The sequence below is a fragment of the Pleurodeles waltl genome, chromosome 12 (genome assembly GCF_031143425.1).
Source record: "Pleurodeles waltl isolate 20211129_DDA chromosome 12, aPleWal1.hap1.20221129, whole genome shotgun sequence".
Classification (NCBI taxonomy): domain Eukaryota; kingdom Metazoa; phylum Chordata; class Amphibia; order Caudata; family Salamandridae; genus Pleurodeles; species Pleurodeles waltl.
The window spans coordinates 523,756,125-523,779,771 of record NC_090451.1 but is presented as its reverse complement, the minus strand read 5'-3'; the positions used below and the strand labels follow the sequence as shown (position 1 = coordinate 523,779,771).

The following is a 23,647-nucleotide window of genomic DNA, read 5'->3' as shown; positions in this document are numbered from 1 at the left end:
GGCAAAAAGTGGGGGTGACCATGCCAAGAGTGGCATTTTCCTACACCAGGCCCAAGCTACCTTGGTGGCTCTGGGCTGGGCAGGGAAAGTATGGTATCCAGAGCTATTGAGCATGTCCACCGATCCTCCACTCAGACTGCCTCTTCGGGTGGATCGCCTGTTGCAGCAACAGGGTATGGTTCTCCAACCGAACCTATCCAATCTCCGCTTTCATGCATGGAGATTGAGTGGTGGCAGTTAATGACTTTTGATCTTCCACCCGAAGTCTGCGATGTTATCTTGGCAGGCAGGCCTCCCTCCACCAAAATAGTATACGCCTGTCGGTATATATGTGTGGCATGGTATAACCAACAAATCTGTTGATCTCCTCTCTGCTCCTCTATCTGAGGTTATTTTGTTCATTCTTTCTTTGGTCCAGCAGGGCTCTGCTTTGGGCACCCTTAAATGGTATGTTCGACAGCCATTTTGTCCTTTCTTAGGCTACCTCATCAGCCCTCACTTTTTAAATCTCCTATTGTCAATAGATTCCTTAAAGGTCTAACCCATTTATTTCCTTCCACTCAGTTTATCATGCCTCAGTGGGACCTCAATCTTGTCCTTACTTACTTAATGTGTACTCCCTTTGAGCCGATGCACAATTGACCTTTATGGCTCCTCACTTTCAAAACGGTCTCTTGTTGCCATCACTTCTGCTCACAGATTGTGTGAGCTTCAAGCTCGTTCTTTAAATCCTCCATTCTTGTCTGTGGACCCTGACAAAGTGGTGCTGGGCACTAAAGCTTCTTTCTCTCGTAGGGGAATTTCCATGATAGTCATAAGCACTGAATAGTTCTGCGCGGCTGCGGGGACCCCGGAGCACTGATGTGAAGTATATTCTTAAGTACAGATACCAGCCCTTTGAAAAAGGTCTGTCAAAAACCACTTAAGAATAACACTGTGCAGCCTATGCGAACAGCTACACAAGCCAAATTGTTGAAAAGAAAACAGCTGTAGTGTAAATTCACGTTCAAACACATTTATTCTAGAAATGTAATAAAAAATACATTCTCGTGCTTTATTTACACCTCTCATGAGAATAAAACAATGCAGGGCAGTGTAGCCCATAGGCTGCCATTATACAGAATGTAAATGGAGCTGTGCCTTTAAGAAAGTAAAGTCTTCCTGTATCCCATCATGCACAGCAAAAGGCAGTTGACTGTTCTTTTTTCCGGCTCCTTCTGACAGGACCCTGAAGCATTGAGCTCTACCTCACAAAGCCTTTTTTGACAGAAAATTCAATTAAAACCTTTTGAATTTCAATTTCACTCGACGTTTTTAATATTGAGTTAACATTTGCTAACCTTTTCTGTCAAGTTCTGACAGAAATTTAAGGTTTTTCTATTTTAGAATGCCTTCACTTTTTGATAAATGTCCTTCTTGTGGCAGAAAAAAGGCTAAAACAGACCCACACCAGGTCTGTATAATTTGCCTTCCATCCAGCCACAAACCTGACTCCTGTGACATCTGTAGAACTTTCTCCAGAAGAACCCTTCGTGATAGGGAGAAAATTCGACTTCAGGCAAGAGAGGACAGGAGAAGAAGTGGTCAATCTACCACAGAGCGAGGAGAAGGTCAGTCTTCTACCAGGGCTCACTCTGCAACTTCTGCCAGACCTGCTCATAAACGGCATAGATCGACGACGTTGAGGGCATAGACGTCGAGGCCAGGAACGGCGCCAACATGCTCGTCGTCAAAGACCGGCTCACCGTCGAGAAAGAGGCATCGCTCGATGTCGGCAGCCGTTTCGCCGTCGAGACGGCGTGGACGCTTGCCATCGAGAAGATCTTGGTCCGGGTCGACGCGACGAGGACGATCGGCATCGAGGGAGAGTGCTCGCCGTCGAAGACGGTCGCATTCATCACGTCGACGTCAAGAGGATCTCAGCGGCAAGGGGAATCAACGCCAAGAGGCACCCGCCGTCACCTTACTTCGACGTCGAGGAGTGTGTTGACTTCGAGGCGACAGTCAAAAAGGCCTAGAAGGGTTTATACCACTTCAGAATCCTCGGCCTCGCTCATCCTACTTCGCCTCAGCTGTCTCCTCAACAGCCGCTGTTGCCGCAGACACCGGTAACACCTACGGCTCCTCTTCCGGCTCCCCCTTCAGAGTCTGTTCCGGTGACTCTAGCAGAATCCATAAGACATTCCAGGCATTCCTCAAGACGTTCGTCTTCCTCTCTGCACCATCGACATGAGTCACTTTCACGTCATAGACATTCCTCTTCGTCTACACAGGATTACTCTCCAACCCTGTCGGACTCACCGTCCCCAAGAGTGTCCCCCATAGATGACGTGAATACCTTCCAAGAGGTCCTAGTGTGCGGGGCGACCAAACTAAATATCCCGCTGGCGGTACCCACCCCATTGACCTCGGTGATTTTGAGACTTTACACCAGAGAACATTCTCAAGACCTTTACTTCCTCTGGTCCCGGGTCTTCTTGAACCGGCAATGGATATTTTTCTGACACCGGCCACAACGAAATCTGCTCCTTCCAGGCTTATTAAAAAGTATCGCCCACCGGAGCAAGACCCTCTATTCCTAAGGTCGGACCCAGTGGCGGAATCGGTGGTTATAGTAGCAGCAAAGAAATTACACTCTACATCTCAGTCTTCCTCCTCGCCTCCGGACAAGGAGAGCAGAAAGATCGATGCCGCAGGCCGAAAAATATGCTCTACTGCAGCCATTACAATGAAAGCAGCCAGTGCTACTGCTTTATTAGGAAGATATGATCGTGCTCTTTGGGACTCTATGCTACAGTTTGCGGAACACCTACCCAAAGACGAAAGGGAAGATTTCTTGGAGGTCGTGGGTGAGGGTGCCATGGTTTCCAACCAGGTGATGAGCGCTGCTGATGATTCTTCGGTGCTGTCGGCACATAACTACGCTCATGGAGTAGCTTAAAGACAACACGCTTGGCTATGCTTGACGTCTCTCAAACCAGAGGCACAGCAGAGAATTCAGAATTTACCATTCTCAGGCTCCACCTTGTTCGGCTCTCATGCCGATGACGAGATGTCAAGAATGAAGTCTGAGCTAGACACTTTAAAAGCGGTAGGCATCGAATGCCCAAAGGAACAACGAAAAGTATTCCGTCCCTACCAGCGAAGGCTATTCACCCACAGGTATCGGACACCACACTGGATGTCCTTACGTCCCCAACAGCATCAAAGGGCCTTCTCGACACAGAGAAAGTCGACAAGGGGTCGTTCCACGCCGCAAGCTCAGGCAACTCGCCAGGCTCCCGCGTCTAAGCCCTGAATCTTCGCTTCCCCCTCCTCCGTTATCCACTCCGGTAGGGGGAAGTATCTCAAATCATCTGGACGAGTGGCTACGCATCACATCAGACGCCTGGGTATTGAATATTGTGCGAAATGGTTACGCTCTCAGATTCATCAGTCCTCCATCTGTTCCGCCCAAACCAGTCAGCCACCACCTCGAAGCTCTTCAGTTAGAAGTAGCAATCCTATTACAAAAAAGAGCAATAGAGCCTGTCCCGATCAACCAACGCGGGAAAGGGATTTATTTGAGGTATTTTCTAGTGCCAAAGAAGGACAAACAAGAGCTTCAGCCCATTCTAGACCTAAGGACAGCAAACAAGTGGATTCGCAGAGAGAAATTCAGGATGCTATCCTTGCACCAAATTTACCCACAACTTCGTCAGGGCGACTGGCTCTGCGCGATAGACCTTCGCGACGCTTATTTTCACATTCCGGTGAGCGAGAAACATCAAATTCCTAAGGTTCACCGTCGGCAAAAGTCATTACCAATTTGCGGTTCTACCCTTCGGCCTCAAATCAGCACCGAGAACCTTTTCCAAATGCATGTCGGTGGTAGCCGCCCATTTGAGGAAACATCGAATATTTGTCTACCCCTATCTAGACGATTGGCTCATAAAGGCCTCCAACTATCTAGAGGCTCAACAACATTTCAACTGGGCTCAACAGCTGCTTCAGAATCTCGGTCTTCAAGTCAATCTTCTCAAGTCCACAGCAACGCCTGTTCAGAGGCTGCATTACTTAGGGGCCATTATAGATACCAATCAAGGAAAGGTGTTTCCTTCAGAGGAACAACACTTGTCGATTCTCCAAAAGTGCAAACAACTAGAGAGAACACCACAGACCACTGCAAGAGTAGTATCCTCTCTACTGGGCTCGATGGCGTCTTGTATCCACCTAGTTCCCAATGGTCGCCTCCATATGAGACCCTTACAGGAGTGCCTGGAGGATCAATGGTGCCAACTGATGGACGATTGGGAGAGCAGAGTCCTTCTTCCCCCCACGCCCTACAATCCCTCAATTGGTGGTTTTCACCCAACAATCTCTTGGTGGGGACTCCTTTCCAGCAACAGACTCCAGCTCAAACCATCGTAACAGACGCATCGCTGCTCGGACGGGGAGCGCACATGGATAATCTTCGAGTCCAAGGCAAGTGGTCACAGAGAGAGAGTCTCTATCATATCAACCTGCTGGAGCTTCGCGCAGTCCATCTTGCGCTCAAGGCCTTCCTACCTTCTCTGAAAACGGAAACTCTCCTCCTCCAGACGGATAACGTGGCCCCCATGTATTACGTAAACAAACAAGGAGGCACCAGGTCCAGGATATTATCCAGAGAGGCTCAGACAATCTGGCATTGGCTTCTAGCCAGGAACCTGTCGTTAGTGGAAACTCACCTGCCGGGCAGGCCGAATGTTCAAGCAGATGCTCTCAGCCGTGTAATGGACGAGAACCACGAATGGGTGTTACACAACGACGTTCGTTCCATTTTCGCACTATGGGGTACCCCCTCTATAGACCTATTCGCAACCCCAGAAAACAAAAAATGCCAAAGCTTTGCCTCCAGATATTACCATCCAGGGACGCTGGGGAATGCCCTGTGGATAAACTGGTCAGGAGCATTTCTTTACGCCTTTCCTTCTCTTCCCCTGATACCGGCAGTCCTCCAGAAGCTACCCAATGCTCAATCCAAAATGATTCTAATTGCTCCAGAATGGCCACGCCAATGGTGGTTTCCAGACCTTCTTCACCGGTCACTCAAGCCACACATCAGACTGCCTCATCGGCCGGACCTTCTCACGAAGTTCCGAGGGCAGATATCTCATCCCAGCCTCTCATCGTTGAGTTTGACAGCATGGCTCCTGAGTTAGTGCAATATGGACACTTGAACCTACCCTCAGGACTGTATGGAAATCCGAAGAGAAGCAAAGTGCCCTTCCACACGATCGGCTTATGCATGCAAGAGGAAAAGATTCTGTGTGTGGTGGTTGGACAACAACGTTGACCCGATATCCTGCGGAGAGAAAACTATCCTGCCATACTTGCTAAGTTTGGCAAAATCGGGTTTACAATTGACATCAATAAAAGTGCACTTGGCGGCTCTAACGGCATATAGAAAGAGCCCCTCTCAACCCTCCTTTTTTAGGATCCCAATTATCAAGGACTTCCTGGAGGGCTTAAAGGTCTTCCCTCCCATTAGGAGACCATCTCCTCCTTGGGAACTGAATGTTGTCCTCTCGCGCCTGATGCTACCTCCGTTCCATCCAATACATAAAGCATCACTTCAACATCTCATGTGGAAAACTGCTTTTCTGGTTACAATCACATCAGCGCGTAGGGTCAGCGAAATCCAGGCTCTTTGCGCACAAGAACCCTACACGGTCTTTCATTCTGCGAAAGTAGTGATGAGGACGCATCCAAATTTTTTGCCAAAAGTAGTTTCCGACTTTCATGTGAACCAAACCATTTCATTACCGACTTTCTTTCAAAATCCAACTACCCCTGCCGAGAGAACCCTGCATTCCCTGGATGTAAAGAGGGTTTTGAAATTTTACTTGGACAAAATGCTTGCGTAAATCACAGCAGCTCTTTGTTAACTATGGCCCAGTTAGAACAGGGTTGGGCACGTCTAAGCAATCATTATCCAGATGGATTGTTTTCATGTATACTGTTGTGTAATCAGTTAGCGAACAAATCTCTTGGTGGCAGGCCAAAAGCCCATTCTACTAGAGGGAAGGCAGCTACTGCGGCCTTAATGAGAAATATCCCTTTGGCAGAGATATGCAAGGCAGCCACTTGGAAATCGGTCCATACCTTTACACAGCATTACTGCCTTGATACAGACGCTAGGGCAGATGCGCAGGTTGGACAGGCCTCGCTTAAGAATTTATTTGCATGATTCATGTTTTTTTCAGTATTATTCTGTCTACTCCGCCGCGGTTATGGGGATGGACTTGCTAGTCTATTCAGTGTTTATGAGTATACATGGAAATCCCCTACGAGAGAAGGAATGGTTTCTTACCTGTAACTCCAGTTCTCTCGTAGGGGTATTTCCATGATAGTCATAAGCAACCCTCCCTCCTCCCCGGTGGAGTTGACATATGAAAAGTTGCCATAGTAGTATCGATGTTGATACCCCAACGAATGTTTTGTTCCTTCATGTCAGGTTACAAGCCTTCAAAACGAGCTTAGGCAACTGCCTTTTGCTGTGCATGATGGGATACAGGAAGACTTTACTTAAAGGCACAGCTCTATTTACATTCTGTATAATGGCAGCCTATGGGCTACACTGCCCTGCATTGTTTTATTCTCATGAGAGGTGTAAATAAAGTATGAGAATGTATTTTTTATTACATTTCTAGAATAAATGAGTGAACGTGAATTTACACTACAGCTGTTTTCTTTTCAACAATTTGGCTTGTGTAGCTGTTCACATAGGCTGCACAGTGTTATTCTTAAGTGGTTTTTGACAGACCTTTTTCAAAGGGCTGGTATCTGCACTTAAGAATATACTTCACATCAGTGCTCCGGGGTCCCCGCAGGCGCGCAGAACTATTCAGTGCTTATGACTATCATGGAAATACCCCTACGAGAGAACTGGAGTTACAGGTAAGAAACCATTCCTTCCTTCCCAAGGTTATGTCTTTTCATGTAGGCCAGTCCTTCACTGTCGGAAAATGGCTCCTTGTTGCAGTTACTCACCTCCCCAACTGCTAACCAGGCCCCAGCACCAGTGTTCTTTCACTAAATATGTACCATTGTTTCCACAACTGGCACACAGATAAGTCACTTGTAAAAGGTACCAGTGGTACCAAGGGCCCTGTGACCAGGGAAGGTCCCGAAGGGCTGCAGCATGTTGTGCCACCCTGGGGACCCCTCACCTAACACATGCACACTGCCATTGCAGATTGTGTTGGTGGGGGGAAAAAAAAAGCAGTCGACATGGCATTCCCCTCAGGATGCCTTGTGCACAAAATTCTGCCTGTGGCATAGGTAAATCACTCCTCTAGGAGGCCTCAAAGCCCGAAGGCAGGGTGCACTGTAGCACAAGTGAGGGCATAGCTGCTTGAGCAATATTCCCCTAGAGTATAGAAATATCCTTATAAATAAATTTGAAAGCCTCCAATCAGCAAGGAACCAAAATTTGTTCTCCAGTTAATTGGGTCTGGGAACTGTCGGCAGAACACAAATGATTTTGGTTTTTATTGCTGGTGCTGTTTCTCATGGCAATTTTTTTGTGTTGCAGGACCTGGATGTTAAGTCCTTGCTCCTTGAAGCCTACCTGAAGGGACAACAGGAACTGCTGTATGTGGTGCCATTCATTGCAAAAGTGTTGGAGTCCAGTGTCAGGAGTGTGGTGAGCGGCTTCTGTTTTAAAGCTAAGCAGTTCTGCATGAGTATGGCATGTAGTCATCAGCCATTCACCCAAAATAGTACTTGGAAGATAATTGTTTATGGTAATATGCGAGTGTGGAAATCCAGCTGTAGACATTTGATTGTAGTTATAAGTTCTGCTGCCAGTGATGAGTGCTGTTTCATCTATATGAACTGTACTATGCCTAATGAGTTTGATGTGGCTGAACTGCACTCTCGAACCCCACCTGGCTCATTAGCCGTTTGTTTTTAAAAGCAAACATTAATTTGCTTTACTCCCAGGCTGAGAGCTGATGAATGCTCAACCAAGGACTCTGTGTGGCACTGACTGTAGGTCCTGTATCTGTGACCTAATACTCCCCTCCGGTAGCACTCAATAATTATGTTCCTTCTAACTAGGTTTTCCGACCACCCAATCCATGGACAATGGCAATCATGAATGTCCTTGCTGAGCTGCATCAAGAACATGACCTTAAAGTAGGTGTCTTTCTCTTGTATGTTTATTTTCTATTGTCGCTCTGTAGATCTGTTAAAGGTAGAAATTGCCAGATGCTTTGCTTGTGTACCAGTTAGCAAATAACACTTCTACAAACTGGGCAAGAACATTTTGATTCACTTAATGTGTCTAGGGTGATTGGTTTTTAGTAATACTATTTGGCCACTTATGGTGTCTGCTGGGGTTAGGGAACTGAACTTTGACTTTGTAGAACTGTGATTGAAGTTGGATACTGGCCACAAAATTTAGAACTGTTATATTAATTGCTGTAATGGCTTAACTAGTTAGTACGAGATGATCATTAAGATGGTGTATGCTATGCACCTGTTCAAACAAAGCTCATTGCAGAAAATGGACTCTAAAGCAAATGGTTCTCAGATGATGTAAGGAAAATTAGATTTGGTCACCTTGAAAGGTTATGGTGTCGGGACAGGTAGGAAGTTGGCTCTGTATATACTATTTCAAAGTAAGAAATAGTGTGCACAGAGTCCAAGGGTAATAAATGAGAACACACACTCAGACTTAACTCCAGGCCAATAGGTTTTTATATAGAAAAATATATTTTCTTAGTTTAGTTTTTAGAACCACAAGTTCAAGATTTGAAGTAAATACATAAAATGCAAGGTACTCCACACAGGTAAGTTAGGAATTTTGAATTAGATCAATAACATATACAGTTTTTGTTAAAATGGCAATAAGCTATTTCAAAAGTGGCCACAGTGCAAAAATCAACAGTTCCTGGGGGAGGTAAGTAATGGGTAGATTGTGAGGTAAGTAAGACACTTACAAGTCTCAGTTCCTGAGCATAGGCAGCCCACCGTTGGGGGTTCAAGGTAACCCCAAAGTTACCACACCAGCAGCTCAGGGCCGGTCAGGTGCAGAGGTCAAAGAGATGCCCAAAACACACAGGCGCCTATGGAGAACAGGGGTCCTCCGGTTCCAGTCTGCCAGCAGGTAAGTACCCACGTCCTCAGGGGGGCTTTGTAGAGCACTGGGGGGGACACAAGTAGGCACACAAAACACACCCTTAGCGGCACAGGGGCGGGTGAGTGCAGTGTGAAAAGCAGGTGTCTGGTTTTGAATAGGCTTCAATAGAGGGACCCGGGGGGTCACTCTAGCGGTGCAGGCAGGCACGGCACGGGGTGGCTTCTCGGGCTAGCCACCACCTGGGCTAGGCGTAGGGTCGCCTGGGGGTCACTCCTGCACTGAAGTTCGCTTCCTTCTGGTCCTGGGGGCTGCAGGTGCAGTGCTTGGTCCAGGCGTCGGGTCCCTTGTTACAGGCAGTCGCGGTCAGGGGGATACTCTGGATTTTCTCTGCAGGCGTTCCTGTGGGGTTCCCGGGGTGTCATCATGGGCTTCTCACGGGGTTGCAGTCGCCGGGGAGTCCTCCCTGTGGTGTTTGTTCTCTGGATCTCGACCCGGGGGCGTCGGGTGCAGAGTGTGAAGTCTCACACTTCCGGTGGGAAGAGTGAGTTCTTTAAAAGTTGCTTCTCTGTTGCAAAGAAGTAGCTGTTGTTGAGCAGAGCTGCTGCTCACTGGAGTTTCTTGGGCCTGGGGGTCAGGGTTGTCCTCTGAGGCTTCAGAGGTTGCTGGCCCCTGTTGGATGCGTCGCTGGTTGCAGGTTTTCAACTCTGGAGACAGACTGGTTTGGCTGGGCCAAAGCAGTTGTCGTCCGTCGTCTCTGCAGGCTTGTAGGTCTGCAGTCCTTTAGTTCAGGTTGCAGGAATCTGATTTCCTGGGTTCTGGGGTGCCCCTAAATACTAAATTTAGGAGTGCTTAGGTCTGGGAGGGCAGTAGCCAATGGCTACTGTCCTTGAGGGTGGCTATACCCACTTAGTGCCTCCTCCCTGTGGGGAGGGGGGGCACATCCCTAATCCTGTTAGGGGAATCCTCCAAAACTAAGATGGAGGATTTCTAAAGGCAGTGGTCACCTCAGCTCAGGGCACCTTAGGGGCTGTCCTGACTGGTGGGTGACTCCTCATTGTTTTCCTAATTATCTCCTCCAGCCTTGCCTCCAAAAGTGGGGGCAGTGGCCAGAGGGGTGGGCATCTCCACTAGCTGGGATGCCCTGGGGTGCTGTAACAAAAGGCATGAGCCTTTGAGGCTCACCGCCAGGTGTTACAGTTCCTGCAGGGGGAGGTGTGAAGCACCTCTACCCAGTGCAGGCTTTGTTCCTGGCCACAGAGTGACAAAGGGACTCCTCCCCATGTGGCCAGCAACTCGTCTGGTTGTTGCAGGCTGGCAGAAATTGGTCAGCCCCACACTAGAAATCGGATTGGTATTCAGGGGCCCATCTCTAAGATGCCCTCTGGGTGCATTTTACAATAAATTGCACACTGCCATCAGTGTGCATTTAAGGTGCTGGGAAGTTTAATACCAAACTTCCCAGTTTTCATTGTAGCCATTATGGTGTTAGGGGGACATGTTTGACAGACTCCCAGACCATATACTCTTATGGCTACCCTGCACTTACAATGTGTAAAGAAATGGCTCCCTGTTGCAGTTACCCCCCACTTTTTGCCTGATACTGATGCTGACTTGACTGAGAAGTGTGCTGGGACCCTGCTAACCAGGCCCCAGCACCTGTGTTCTTTCACCTAAAATGTACCATTGTTTCCACAATTGGCACAACCCTGGCACCTAGGTAAGTCCCTTGTAACTGGTACCCCTGGTACCAAGGGCCCTGATGCCAGGGAAGGTCTCTAAGGGCTGCAGCATGTCTTATGCCACCCTAGGGGCCCCTCACTCAGCACAGACACACTGCTTACCAGCTTGTGTGTGCTGGTGGGGAGAAAATGTTCAAGTCGACATGGCACTCCCCTCAGGGTGCCATGCCAACCTCACACTGCCTATAGGTATAGATAAGTCACCCCTCTAGCAGGCCTTACAGCCCTAAGGCAGGGTGCACTATACCACAGGTGAGGGCATAGGTGCATGAGCACTATGCCCCTACAGTGTCTAAGCAAAACCTTAGACATTGTAAGTGCAGGGTAGCCATAAGAGTATATGGTCTGGGAGTCTGTCAAAAACGAACTCCACAGCTCCATAATGGCTACACTGAATACTGGGCAGTTTAGTATCAAACTTCTCAGAATAATAAACCCACACTGATGCCAGTGTTGGATTTATTAAAAAATGCACACAGAGTGTATCTTAGAGATGCCCCCTGTATTTTACCCAATTGTTCAGTGCAGGACTGACTGGTCTGTGCCAGCCTGCTGCTGAGAGACGAGTTTCTGACCCCATGCGGTGAGAGCCTTTGTGTTCTCTGAGGACCTAAACAAAGCCTGCTCTGGGTGGAGGTGCTTCACACCTCCCCCATGCAGGAACTGTAACACCTAGCAGTGAGCTTCAAAGGCTCAAGCTTTGTGTTACAATGCCCCAGGGCACTCCAGCTAGTGGAGATGCCCGCCCCCTGGACACAGCCCCCACTTTTGGCGGCAAGTCCAGGAGGAGATAATGAGAAAAACAAGGAGGAGTCACTGGCCAGTCAGGACAGCCCCTAAGGTGTCCTGAGCTGAGGTGACTCTGACTTTTCGAAATCTTCCATCTTGCATATGGAGGATTCCCCCAATAGGGATAGGAATGTGCCCCCCTCCCCTTGGGAGGAGGCACAAAGAGGGTGTACCCACCCTCAGGGCTAGTAGCCATTGGCTACTAACACCCCCCCCCCCCCCCCCCCCCCCCCCCCCCCCAGACCTAAACACGCCCTTAAATGTAGTATTTAAGGGCTCCCCAGAACCTAGGAAACTAGATTCCTGCAACCTAAGAAGAAGAGGACTGCTGAGCTGAAAAACCCTGCAGAGAAGATGGAGACACCAACTGCTTTGGCCCCAGCTCTACCGGCTTGTCTCCCCCCTTCGAAAGAAAACTGCTCCAGCGACGCTTTCCCCAGGACCAGCGACCTCTGAATCCTCAGAGGACTGCCCTGCTCTAGAAGGACCAAGAAACTCCTGAGAACAGCGGCCCTGTTCACCCAAGACTGCAACTTTGTTTCCAAAGGAGCAACTTTAAAACGACTGCGTTTCCCGCCAGAAGCGTGAGACTTGCAACTCTGCACCCGATGCCCCCGGCTTGACTTGTGGAGAACAAACACTTCAGGGAGGACTCCCCGGCGACTCCGAGACTGAGTAACCAAAGTTGCCCCCCCTGGGCCCCCACAGCGACGCCTGCAGAGGGAATCCCGAGGCTCCCCCTGACCGCGACTGCCTGACCCTCAGATCCCGACGCCTGGAAAAGATCCTTCACCCGCAGCCCCCAGGACCTGAAGGATCGGAACTCCTGTGCAGGAGTGACCCCCAGGAGGCCCTCTCCCTTGCCCAGGTGGTGGCTACCGCGAGGAGCCCCCCCCCCCCCCCCCCCCCTTGCCTGCCTGCATCGCTGAAGAGACCCCTTGGTCTCCCATTGATTCCAATTGAAAACCCGGCGTGTTTGCACACTGTACCCGGCCGCCCCCGTGCTGCTGAGGGTGTACTTTCTGTGCTAACTTGTGTTCCTCCCGGTGCCCTACAAAACCCCCCTGGTCTGCCCTCCGAAGACGCGGGTACTTACCTGCTGGCAGACTGGAACCGGGGCACTCCCTTCTCCTTTGAAGCCTATGTGTTTTGGGCACCACTTTGAACTCTGCACCTGACCGGCCCTGAGCTGCTGGTGTGGTAACTTTGGGGTGGCTCTGGACCCCCAACGGTGGGCTACCTTGGACCCAAACTTGAACCCCGTAGGCAGTTTACTTACCTGCAAGAACTAACAATTACTTACCTCCCCTAGGAACTGTGAAAATTGCATTAAGTGCCTAGTTTTAAAATAGCTATATGTGTTTTATTTGAAAAGTATATATGCTATTGTGATTATTCAAAGTTCCTAAAGTACTTACCTGCAATACCTTTCATGCAAAGTATTACATGTAGAATTTGAACCTGTGGTTCTTAAAATAAACTAAGAAAATATATTTGTCTATACAAAAACCTATTGGCCTGTGTAGGAAGTTGGCTCTGTATGTGCTATTTCAAAGTAAGGAATAGCATGCACAGAGTCCAAGGGTTCCCCTTAGAGGTAAAATAGTGGTAAAAATAGATAATACTAATGCTCTATTTTGTGGTAGTGTGGTCGAGCAGTAGGCTTATCCAAGGAGTAGTGTTAAGCATTTGTTGTACATACACATAGACAATAAATGAGGTACACACACTCAGAGACAAATCCAGCCAATAGGTTTTTATATAGAAAAATATCTTTTCTTAGTTTATTTTAAGAACCACAGGTTCAAATTTAACATGTAATATCTTGTTTGAAAGGTATTGCAGGTAAGTACTTTAGGAACTTCAAATCATCCAAATTGCATGTATACTTTTCACGTTATTGACAAATAGCTGTTTTAAAAGTGGACACTTAGTGCAATTTTCACAGTTCCTAGGGGAGGTAAGTATTTGTTAGGTTAACCAGGTAAGTAAGACACTTACGGGGCTTAGTTCTTGGTCCAAGGTAGCCCACCGTTGGGGGTTCAGAGCAACCCCAAAGTCACCACACCAGCAGCTCAGGGCCGGTCAGGTGCAGAGTTCAAAGTGGTGCCCAAAACACATAGGCTAGAATGGAGAGAAGGGGGTGCCCCGGTTCCGGTCTGCTTGCAGGTAAGTACCCGCGTCTTCGGAGGGCAGACCAGGGGGGTTTTGTAGGGCACCGGGGGGGACACAAGTCCACACAGAAATTTCACCCTCAGCAGCGCGGGGGCGGCCGGGTGCAGTGTAGGAACAGGCGTCGGGTTCGCAATGTTAGTCTATGAGAGATCTCGGGATCTCTTCAGCGCTGCAGGCAGGCAAGGGGGGGATTCCTCGGGGAAACCTCCACTTGGGCAAGGGAGAGGGACTCCTGGGGGTCACTTCTCCAGTGAAAGTCCGGTCCTTCAGGTCCTGGGGGCTGCGGGTGCAGGGTCTCTCCCAGGCGTCGGGACTTTAGGTTCAAAGAGTCGCGGTCAGGGGAAGCCTCGGGATTCCCTCTGCAGGCGGCGCTGTGGGGGCTCAGGGGGGACAGGTTTTGGTACTCACAGAATCAGAGTAGTCCTGGGGTCCCTCCTGAGGTGTTGGATCGCCACCAGCCGAGTCGGGGTCGCCGGGTGCAGTGTTGCAAGTCTCACGCTTCTTGCGGGGAGCTTGCAGGGTTCTTTAAAGTTGCTGGAAACAAAGTTGCAGCTTTTCTTGGAGCAGGTCCGCTGTCCTCGGGAGTTTCTTGTCTTTTCGAAGCAGGGGCAGTCCTCAGAGGATGTCGAGGTCGCTGGTCCCTTTGGAAGGCGTCGCTGGAGCAGGATCTTTGGAAGGCAGGAGACAGGCCGGTGAGTTTCTGGAGCCAAGGCAGTTGTCGTCTTCTGGTCTTCCGCTGCAGGGGTTTTCAGCTGGGCAGTCCTTCTTCTTGTAGTTGCAGGAATCTAATTTTCTAGGGTTCAGGGTAGCCCTTAAATACTAAATTTAAGGGCGTGTTTAGGTCTGGGGGGTTAGTAGCCAATGGCTACTAGCCCTGAGGGTGGGTACACCCTCTTTGTGCCTCCTCCCAAGGGGAGGGGGTCACAATCCTAACCCTATTGGGGGAATCCTCCATCTGCAAGATGGAGGATTTCTAAAAGTCAGTCACCTCAGCTCAGGACACCTTAGGGGCTGTCCTGACTGGCCAGTGACTCCTCCTTGTTTTTCTCATTATTTTCTCCGGCCTTGCCGCCAAAAGTGGGGCCTGGCCGGAGGGGGCGGGCAACTCCACTAGCTGGAGTGTCCTGCTGGGTTGGCACAAAGGAGGTGAGCCTTTGAGGCTCACCGCCAGGTGTGACAATTCCTGCCTGGGGGAGGTGTTAGCATCTCCACCCAGTGCAGGCTTTGTTACTGGCCTCAGAGTGACAAAGGCACTCTCCCCATGGGGCCAGCAACATGTCTCGGTTTGTGGCAGGCTGCTAAAACTAGTCAGCCTACACAGATAGTCGGTTAAGTTTCAGGGGGCACCTCTAAGGTGCCCTCTGGGGTGTATTTTACAATAAAATGTACACTGGCATCAGTGTGCATTTATTGTGCTGAGAAGTTTGATACCAAACTTCCCAGTTTTCAGTGTAGCCATTATGGTGCTGTGGAGTTCGTGTTTGACAAACTCCCAGACCATATACTCTTATGGCTACCCTGCACTTACAATGTCTAAGGTTTTGTTTAGACACTGTAGGGGTACCATGCTCATGCACTGGTACCCTCACCTATGGTATAGTGCACCCTGCCTTAGGGCTGTAAGGCCTGCTAGAGGGGTGTCTTACCTATACTGCATAGGCAGTGAGAGGCTGGCATGGCACCCTGAGGGGAGTGCCATGTCGACTTACTCATTTTGTTCTCACTAGCACACACAGGCTTGTAAGCAGTGTGTCTGTGCTGAGTGAGGGGTCTCTAGGGTGGCATAAGACATGCTGCAGCCCTTAGAGACCTTCCTTGGCATCAGGGCCCTTGGTACTAGAAGTACCAGTTACAAGGGACTTATCTGAATGCCAGGGTGTGCCAATTGTGGATACAATGGTACATTTTAGGTGAAGGAACACTGGTGCTGGGGCCTGGTTAGCAGGGTCCCAGCACTCTTCTCAGTCAAGTCAGCATCAGTATCAGGCAAAAAGTGGGGGGTAACTGCAACAGGGAGCCATTTCTTTACACAAGCCCCCCCCAGCCCACAGGCCAGGAGACTCAGCCCAAGCTGGGAGAGTCTTCCTAGTCTGTCAGGCGAGGAAGAGTAGGAGAAATAGGCTGGTTAGTTGCAGGGCCTACTCTGCCTTACATCCTTCTGTTCAGGTCATTCCCTTTGGGGAACTGACCTACTTCCACAGTGATAGGACCTAGTCTGAATTGCCTCTTGTCTGCCTCTTCAATGTCTCCACCCATTCTTTCTATTTTGGTCTTAGAGGTATCCACCTCTGCTAACCTTATCTTGGCCAGGGTTACCCCTAGCTTACCCAGAGAGGTTACCCAGAGCTGGAGTAACCCCACCATGACCAATAGGGTCAGGGGGCCTAACTTGCTATTTGGCATGGGGTCAGACCACCATGCTAAGGATAGTGCAGCCATAAAGGCTAACACCCAGCAGAGGCCACTGACAGCTGTCAGTGCCCAGAACCACACCTTTAGCTCTTCACCTAAAAGGGAAGGGGCTAAGTTACAGGCCTCTTTGGGTTCAGGTTGCCTGTCTGCTGTATTAGAGTGGGGGGTTACCACATCTTGTGGTAAACACCCTTCTTCCACTCTTTCTTCTGTTAGCTGAGGAGCCACCCACTCAGGTTTAACAGTTGCCTGACTAGCCAGGACTTCTTGTGGGTCAGGTTGGACTTTATCAGGGCCATTTTTGGAGTTCTCCCCTACTGGAGCAGAATTCCTTGGCTTGCTGTAACCTTGGCTAAAGGTTGTCCACCCTTCCTACTCTGTTTTCTTTTCTTCTTCTTCTGGGGCCTGCTTGCATTTACTGCAGAGGCAGGACTTCCAGAATCCTTGGGAGAGGACTGGCACTGGACCAGTTCCTCTCTTGAGCTCTGACTAACCTCTGGGTAGTCATTTCCAAGGAGACAATCAAGGGGAGGTCTGTACTGACTACTACCCTTCTCCAGCTAAGAGTGCCACCCACTTCTATGGGCACTAAAGCCACAGGCCTCTTAGTGACCCTGTCTAGGTTAACTCTTACCCTGGCAGTCTCACCTGGGATGTACTGGTTGAGAGCACCAGCCTGTCATGCACAATAGTGTGACTGGCACAAGTGTCTCTCAGGGCAGTGGTTGGGATTCCATTCACCAGTAGGTGGTGGAAGTGTCTACTTCCCTCTGGAATCTCCAACTCACCTGTTGGGCCCTGTTTCCAGTTGAAGGCTAGGAAGACCTCCTCATCTGAGGAGTCATCTCCCATGGCTACACTGGTTACCCCAGGAATTTTGTTCTGGGGTTTGTTTTTGGGACAAGAAGTGTCCTTGGTGTGGTGCCCAGACTGTTTACAGTTGTGGCACCAGGCCTTAGTGGCATCCCAGTTCTTACCCTGGTACCCACCTTTGTTTTGGGTTGTGTCTTGGGGCCCACCCACCTGTTCTGGTTTTTGGGGGCCTACAGAGGACTCTTTTTCTTTGTTTCTAGTGTCACCCACTTTCTCCTGGGGAGTTTGTGTAACCCCTTTCTTTTGGTCACCCCCAGTGGAAGTTTTGGTTACCCTAGTCTTGACCCAGTGGTCTGCCTTCTTTCCCAATTCTTGGGGAGAAATTGGACCTAGGTCTACCAGATACTGATGCAACTTTTCATTGAAGCAGTTACTTAAAATGTGTTCTTTCATAAACAAATTATAAAGCCCAACATAGTCACACACTTCATTTCCAGTTAACCAACCATCTAGTGTTTTTACTGAGTAGTCTACAAAATCAACCCAGGTCTGGCTCGAGGATTTTTGAGCCGCCCTGAATCTAATTCTATACTCCTCAGTGGAGAATCCAAAGCCCTCAATCAGGGTACCCTTCATGAGGTCATAAGATTCTGCATCTTTTCCAGAGAGTGTGAGGAGTCTATCCCTACACTTTCCAGTGAACATTTCCCAAAGGAGAGCACCCCAGTGAGATCTGTTTATTTTTCTGGTTACACAAGCCCTCTCAAAAGCTGTGAACCATTTGGTGATGTCATCACCATCTTCATATTTTGTTACAATCCCTTTGGGGATTTTTAGGATGTCAGGAGAATCTCTGACCCTATTTAAGTTGCTGCCACCATCGATGGGACCTAGGCCCATCTCTTTTCTTTCCCTTTCTATGGCTAGGAGCTGCTTTTCCAAAGCCAATCTTTTGACCATCCTGGCTAACAGGGGGTCATCTTCACTGGAGTTATCCTCAGTGATTTCAGAGGTGTTGGTCTCTCCTGTGAGGGAACCAGCATCTCTGACTATTATTTTTGGAGTCAGGGTTTGAGGGACCCTGTTCTCCCTAGATAGGACTGGTAGGGGGGAATTTTCCTCCAAGTCACTATCCTCTTCCTCTGAGTTGCCACCCTCAGAGGGGTTGGCCTTTTCAAACTCTGCCAAAAGCTCCTGGAGCTGTATTTTGGTAGGTTTGGGGCCCATTGTTATTTTCTTTATTTTACAGAGTGACCTTAGCTCCCTCATCTTAAGATGGAGGTAAGGTGTGGTGTCGAGTTCCACCACAGTCACATCTGTGCTAGACATTTTGCTTCTAAAAGTTGGAATACTTTTTAAGAATCTACAACTGGTTCTAGAATCTAATTCAAACTTTTACAAACTTTTAAACTCTAAAAGAAATGCTAAACAGGATCTAACACAAGGCCCTAGCAGGTCTTTTAAGAATTTAGAAAACTTTTCAAATTGCAAAAATCAATTTCTAATGACAATTTTGGAATTTGTCGTGTGATCAGGTATTGGCTGAGTAGTCCAGCAAATGCAAAGTCTTGTACCCCACCGCTGATCCACCAATGTAGGAAGTTGGCTCTGTATGTGCTATTTCAAAGTAAGGAATAGCATGCACAGAGTCCAAGGGTTCCCCTTAGAGGTAAAATAGTGGTAAAAATAGATAATACTAATGCTCTATTTTGTGGTAGTGTGGTCGAGCAGTAGGCTTATCCAAGGAGTAGTGTTAAGCATTTGTTGTACATACACATAGACAATAAATGAGGTACACACACTCAGAGACAAATCCAGCCAATAGGTTTTTATATAGAAAAATATCTTTTCTTAGTTTATTTTAAGAACCACAGGTTCAAATTTAACATGTAATATCTTGTTTGAAAGGTATTGCAGGTAAGTACTTTAGGAACTTCAAATCATCCAAATTGCATGTATACTTTTCACGTTATTGACAAATAGCTGTTTTAAAAGTGGACACTTAGTGCAATTTTCACAGTTCCTAGGGGAGGTAAGTATTTGTTAGGTTAACCAGGTAAGTAAGACACTTACGGGGCTTAGTTCTTGGTCCAAGGTAGCCCACCGTTGGGGGTTCAGAGCAACCCCAAAGTCACCACACCAGCAGCTCAGGGCCGGTCAGGTGCAGAGTTCAAAGTGGTGCCCAAAACACATAGGCTAGAATGGAGAGAAGGGGGTGCCCCGGTTCCGGTCTGCTTGCAGGTAAGTACCCGCGTCTTCGGAGGGCAGACCAGGGGGGTTTTGTAGGGCACCGGGGGGGACACAAGTCCACACAGAAATTTCACCCTCAGCAGCGCGGGGGCGGCCGGGTGCAGTGTAGGAACAGGCGTCGGGTTCGCAATGTTAGTCTATGAGAGATCTCGGGATCTCTTCAGCGCTGCAGGCAGGCAAGGGGGGGATTCCTCGGGGAAACCTCCACTTGGGCAAGGGAGAGGGACTCCTGGGGGTCACTTCTCCAGTGAAAGTCCGGTCCTTCAGGTCCTGGGGGCTGCGGGTGCAGGGTCTCTCCCAGGCGTCGGGACTTTAGGTTCAAAGAGTCGCGGTCAGGGGAAGCCTCGGGATTCCCTCTGCAGGCGGCGCTGTGGGGGCTCAGGGGGGACAGGTTTTGGTACTCACAGAATCAGAGTAGTCCTGGGGTCCCTCCTGAGGTGTTGGATCGCCACCAGCCGAGTCGGGGTCGCCGGGTGCAGTGTTGCAAGTCTCACGCTTCTTGCGGGGAGCTTGCAGGGTTCTTTAAAGTTGCTGGAAACAAAGTTGCAGCTTTTCTTGGAGCAGGTCCGCTGTCCTCGGGAGTTTCTTGTCTTTTCGAAGCAGGGGCAGTCCTCAGAGGATGTCGAGGTCGCTGGTCCCTTTGGAAGGCGTCGCTGGAGCAGGATCTTTGGAAGGCAGGAGACAGGCCGGTGAGTTTCTGGAGCCAAGGCAGTTGTCGTCTTCTGGTCTTCCGCTGCAGGGGTTTTCAGCTGGGCAGTCCTTCTTCTTGTAGTTGCAGGAATCTAATTTTCTAGGGTTCAGGGTAGCCCTTAAATACTAAATTTAAGGGCGTGTTTAGGTCTGGGGGGTTAGTAGCCAATGGCTACTAGCCCTGAGGGTGGGTACACCCTCTTTGTGCCTCCTCCCAAGGGGAGGGGGTCACAATCCTAACCCTATTGGGGGAATCCTCCATCTGCAAGATGGAGGATTTCTAAAAGTCAGTCACCTCAGCTCAGGACACCTTAGGGGCTGTCCTGACTGGCCAGTGACTCCTCCTTGTTTTTCTCATTATTTTCTCCGGCCTTGCCGCCAAAAGTGGGGCCTGGCCGGAGGGGGCGGGCAACTCCACTAGCTGGAGTGTCCTGCTGGGTTGGCACAAAGGAGGTGAGCCTTTGAGGCTCACCGCCAGGTGTGACAATTCCTGCCTGGGGGAGGTGTTAGCATCTCCACCCAGTGCAGGCTTTGTTACTGGCCTCAGAGTGACAAAGGCACTCTCCCCATGGGGCCAGCAACATGTCTCGGTTTGTGGCAGGCTGCTAAAACTAGTCAGCCTACACAGATAGTCGGTTAAGTTTCAGGGGGCACCTCTAAGGTGCCCTCTGGGGTGTATTTTACAATAAAATGTACACTGGCATCAGTGTGCATTTATTGTGCTGAGAAGTTTGATACCAAACTTCCCAGTTTTCAGTGTAGCCATTATGGTGCTGTGGAGTTCGTGTTTGACAAACTCCCAGACCATATACTCTTATGGCTACCCTGCACTTACAATGTCTAAGGTTTTGTTTAGACACTGTAGGGGTACCATGCTCATGCACTGGTACCCTCACCTATGGTATAGTGCACCCTGCCTTAGGGCTGTAAGGCCTGCTAGAGGGGTGTCTTACCTATACTGCATAGGCAGTGAGAGGCTGGCATGGCACCCTGAGGGGAGTGCCATGTCGACTTACTCATTTTGTTCTCACTAGCACACACAGGCTTGTAAGCAGTGTGTCTGTGCTGAGTGAGGGGTCTCTAGGGTGGCATAAGACATGCTGCAGCCCTTAGAGACCTTCCTTGGCATCAGGGCCCTTGGTACTAGAAGTACCAGTTACAAGGGACTTATCTGAATGCCAGGGTGTGCCAATTGTGGATACAATGGTACATTTTAGGTGAAGGAACACTGGTGCTGGGGCCTGGTTAGCAGGGTCCCAGCACTCTTCTCAGTCAAGTCAGCATCAGTATCAGGCAAAAAGTGGGGGGTAACTGCAACAGGGAGCCATTTCTTTACAGCCTGGAATTGTTTGAGTGTGTGTTCCTCATTTATTGCCTGTGTGTATGTACAACAAATGCTTAACACTACTCCTTTGATAAGCCTACTGCTCGACCACACTACCACAAAATAGAGCATTAGTATTATCTCTTTTTGCCACTATCTTACCTCTAAGGTGAACCCTTGGACTCTGTGCATACTATTCCTTACTTTGAAATAGTGCATACAGAGCCAACTTCCTACACAATGTCTAAGGTTTTGCTTAGACACTGTAGGGGCATAGTGCTCATGCACATATGCCCTCACCTGTGGTACAGTGCACCCCGCCTTAGGGGCTGTAAGTCCTGCTAGAGGGGTGACTTACCTATGCCACAGGCAGTGTGAGGTTGGCATGGCACTCTTAGGGGAGTGCCATGTCGACAGTCATTTTCTCCCCACCAGCGCACAAAAGCTGTGAGACACTGTGCATGTGCTGAGTGAGGTGTCCCCAGGGTGGCATAAGACATGCTGCAGCCCTCAGAGACCTTCCCAGGCATCAGGGCCCTTGGTACCAGGGGTACCAGTTACAAGGGACTTATCTGTGTGTGAGGGCTGTGCCAATTGTGGAAGCAAAGGTACAGTTTAGGGAAACAATACTGCTGCTGGAACCTGGTTAGCAGGGTCCCCAGCACACTTTCAGTCAAAACTTAGCATCAGCAAAGGCCAAAAACTAGGGGGTAACCATGCTTAGGAGGCATTTTCTTACTCATAAAAAACTGCTAAAATCCTTCTACTTCTCTAGTAAGACGTTCTGTGGCTGTAATACCTCAAAGGCGGTTTTCGGAGTCTTAAATGTTCCTCCTCTTAAAGCAAAATACAACAATTTTGCTGAATTCTTTGACTTTATGATCTGTAAAATTAACCAGTCACTTCAGGAAGTGTTGTTTTTACTCTAAGGGCTGATGATTGTGAACCTTCTGCCCTTTGAGTTAATCCATATATGACCGAATGTTCTATTTTGTGACTGGATTCATTTAGTTAAATTGAGCAAGTCTTCTGGCTTCAGTAAAAATCCATTGCTGGCAAGCCTTTGTGAATATTTGATGTAATCAAATCCTTTTCAGGTAAAAAAAAAATCCTTGTTGCGTATTATACCAGGTAGCTGAAAATCGGATCACTTTTGAAAACCTACAATAGGTGTATCCATTTTAAAGTATTATAGACCAGTTTCTAAATTGCCATTTGTGTAGTTTGTAATCACCTTTCTGCACATGTGTAGGAAGCTGGCTCTTAATTTGATATATCAAAATGAGGTTTATTACAGAGTCTAGGGGTTTCCTTACCAGTGGACCGGGGCTTGCTATAGCAATCCCAAGGTACTCTTTTAGAGGGGTAGTGTGGTTGAGCAGCCTAACGCTTCTGAGAAAGGAGTTAGACATCTTCAAATATGCACAGTAAATGACACGACTCAAAAAAGGGGTCAACACCAATTTACCTAAATAACAAGTATCTTTAGATATATATTTAGGCACCAGAATCAATACAATCGTGAGTACGTTTTTGCAAGAAAAACCTTTACAGTTTTGCAAAGTCCTTCAGTGGAATTTCTGGAAGATGCAAGGTTATCCCTTGGAGGAAAAACAGATCGCAAAACTGGTACAGGACAGAGACTTACAAGGCTGATCTCCTGGACTTTAGGTAAGTATTGGACAAGGGTCAGTGTAGGAAGCTGGTCTGGTGTGTGGTGAAAACCTAAGGTATTATCACCTTATCCCAGGTCCAGGTATCCCGTTAGTGAAGTGTAGGCAGTGTCTAGGAAGCCAGGCGTTCTAGAGGTAGCAGTGGATGAGCAGCCAAGGCATATCTAGGAGACATGCAAAGCTCATGCAATACCACTTAGTCACACAGCACTTACACACATGAAATAACCACACAGTGTTACAAAAATAAAGGTACTTTATTTTAGTGGCACACATACTAAATCACTAGATAAGCAATACTCCAATAGGAGGTAAGTAAGCACACTATTACGTGTCCAGTAGTGATCAGAAATTGACATTAAAAGCAATAGGAAACAGTGAAAAGCAGTACACTACTGAAGGCCTGGGGGGGCCAAACCAGAAACTAAAAAAGTAGAATGGTTTGTTCCCCACCCAAGCAATTGGAATTGGTGGAGGGGAGCTGGGGGAACTAGGAAACACCAAAGGTAAGTCCCAGAGTGCCCTCCAGCGACCAGGAGAAGAGGTAATGTATTGGTTCTTCCCAAACCAGCCCAAAGGACTTCAGAAAAGGACATTGCAAGACCCAGACAAGACTGCAAGCAACCAAAGGTGGAACCTGGAAGAGGAAGGCATGGAAGAGCAGGAGACCAAG

At 48.7% G+C, this 23,647-nt stretch overlaps 1 protein-coding gene across 1 annotated transcript in view; it reads left to right on the top strand.

Annotated features, from left to right (window-relative positions):
• The window catches only part of CNOT1 (CCR4-NOT transcription complex subunit 1), a 1,177,977-nt gene that overhangs the window by 734,516 nt on the left and 419,814 nt on the right, over positions 1-23,647 (top strand). Inside the window, exons 28-29 of the mRNA XM_069215998.1 lie at positions 7,559-7,669; positions 8,086-8,163. Coding sequence (XP_069072099.1) covers positions 7,559-7,669; positions 8,086-8,163 — 189 coding nt within the window. The remainder of the gene's footprint in view (positions 1-7,558; positions 7,670-8,085; positions 8,164-23,647) is intronic.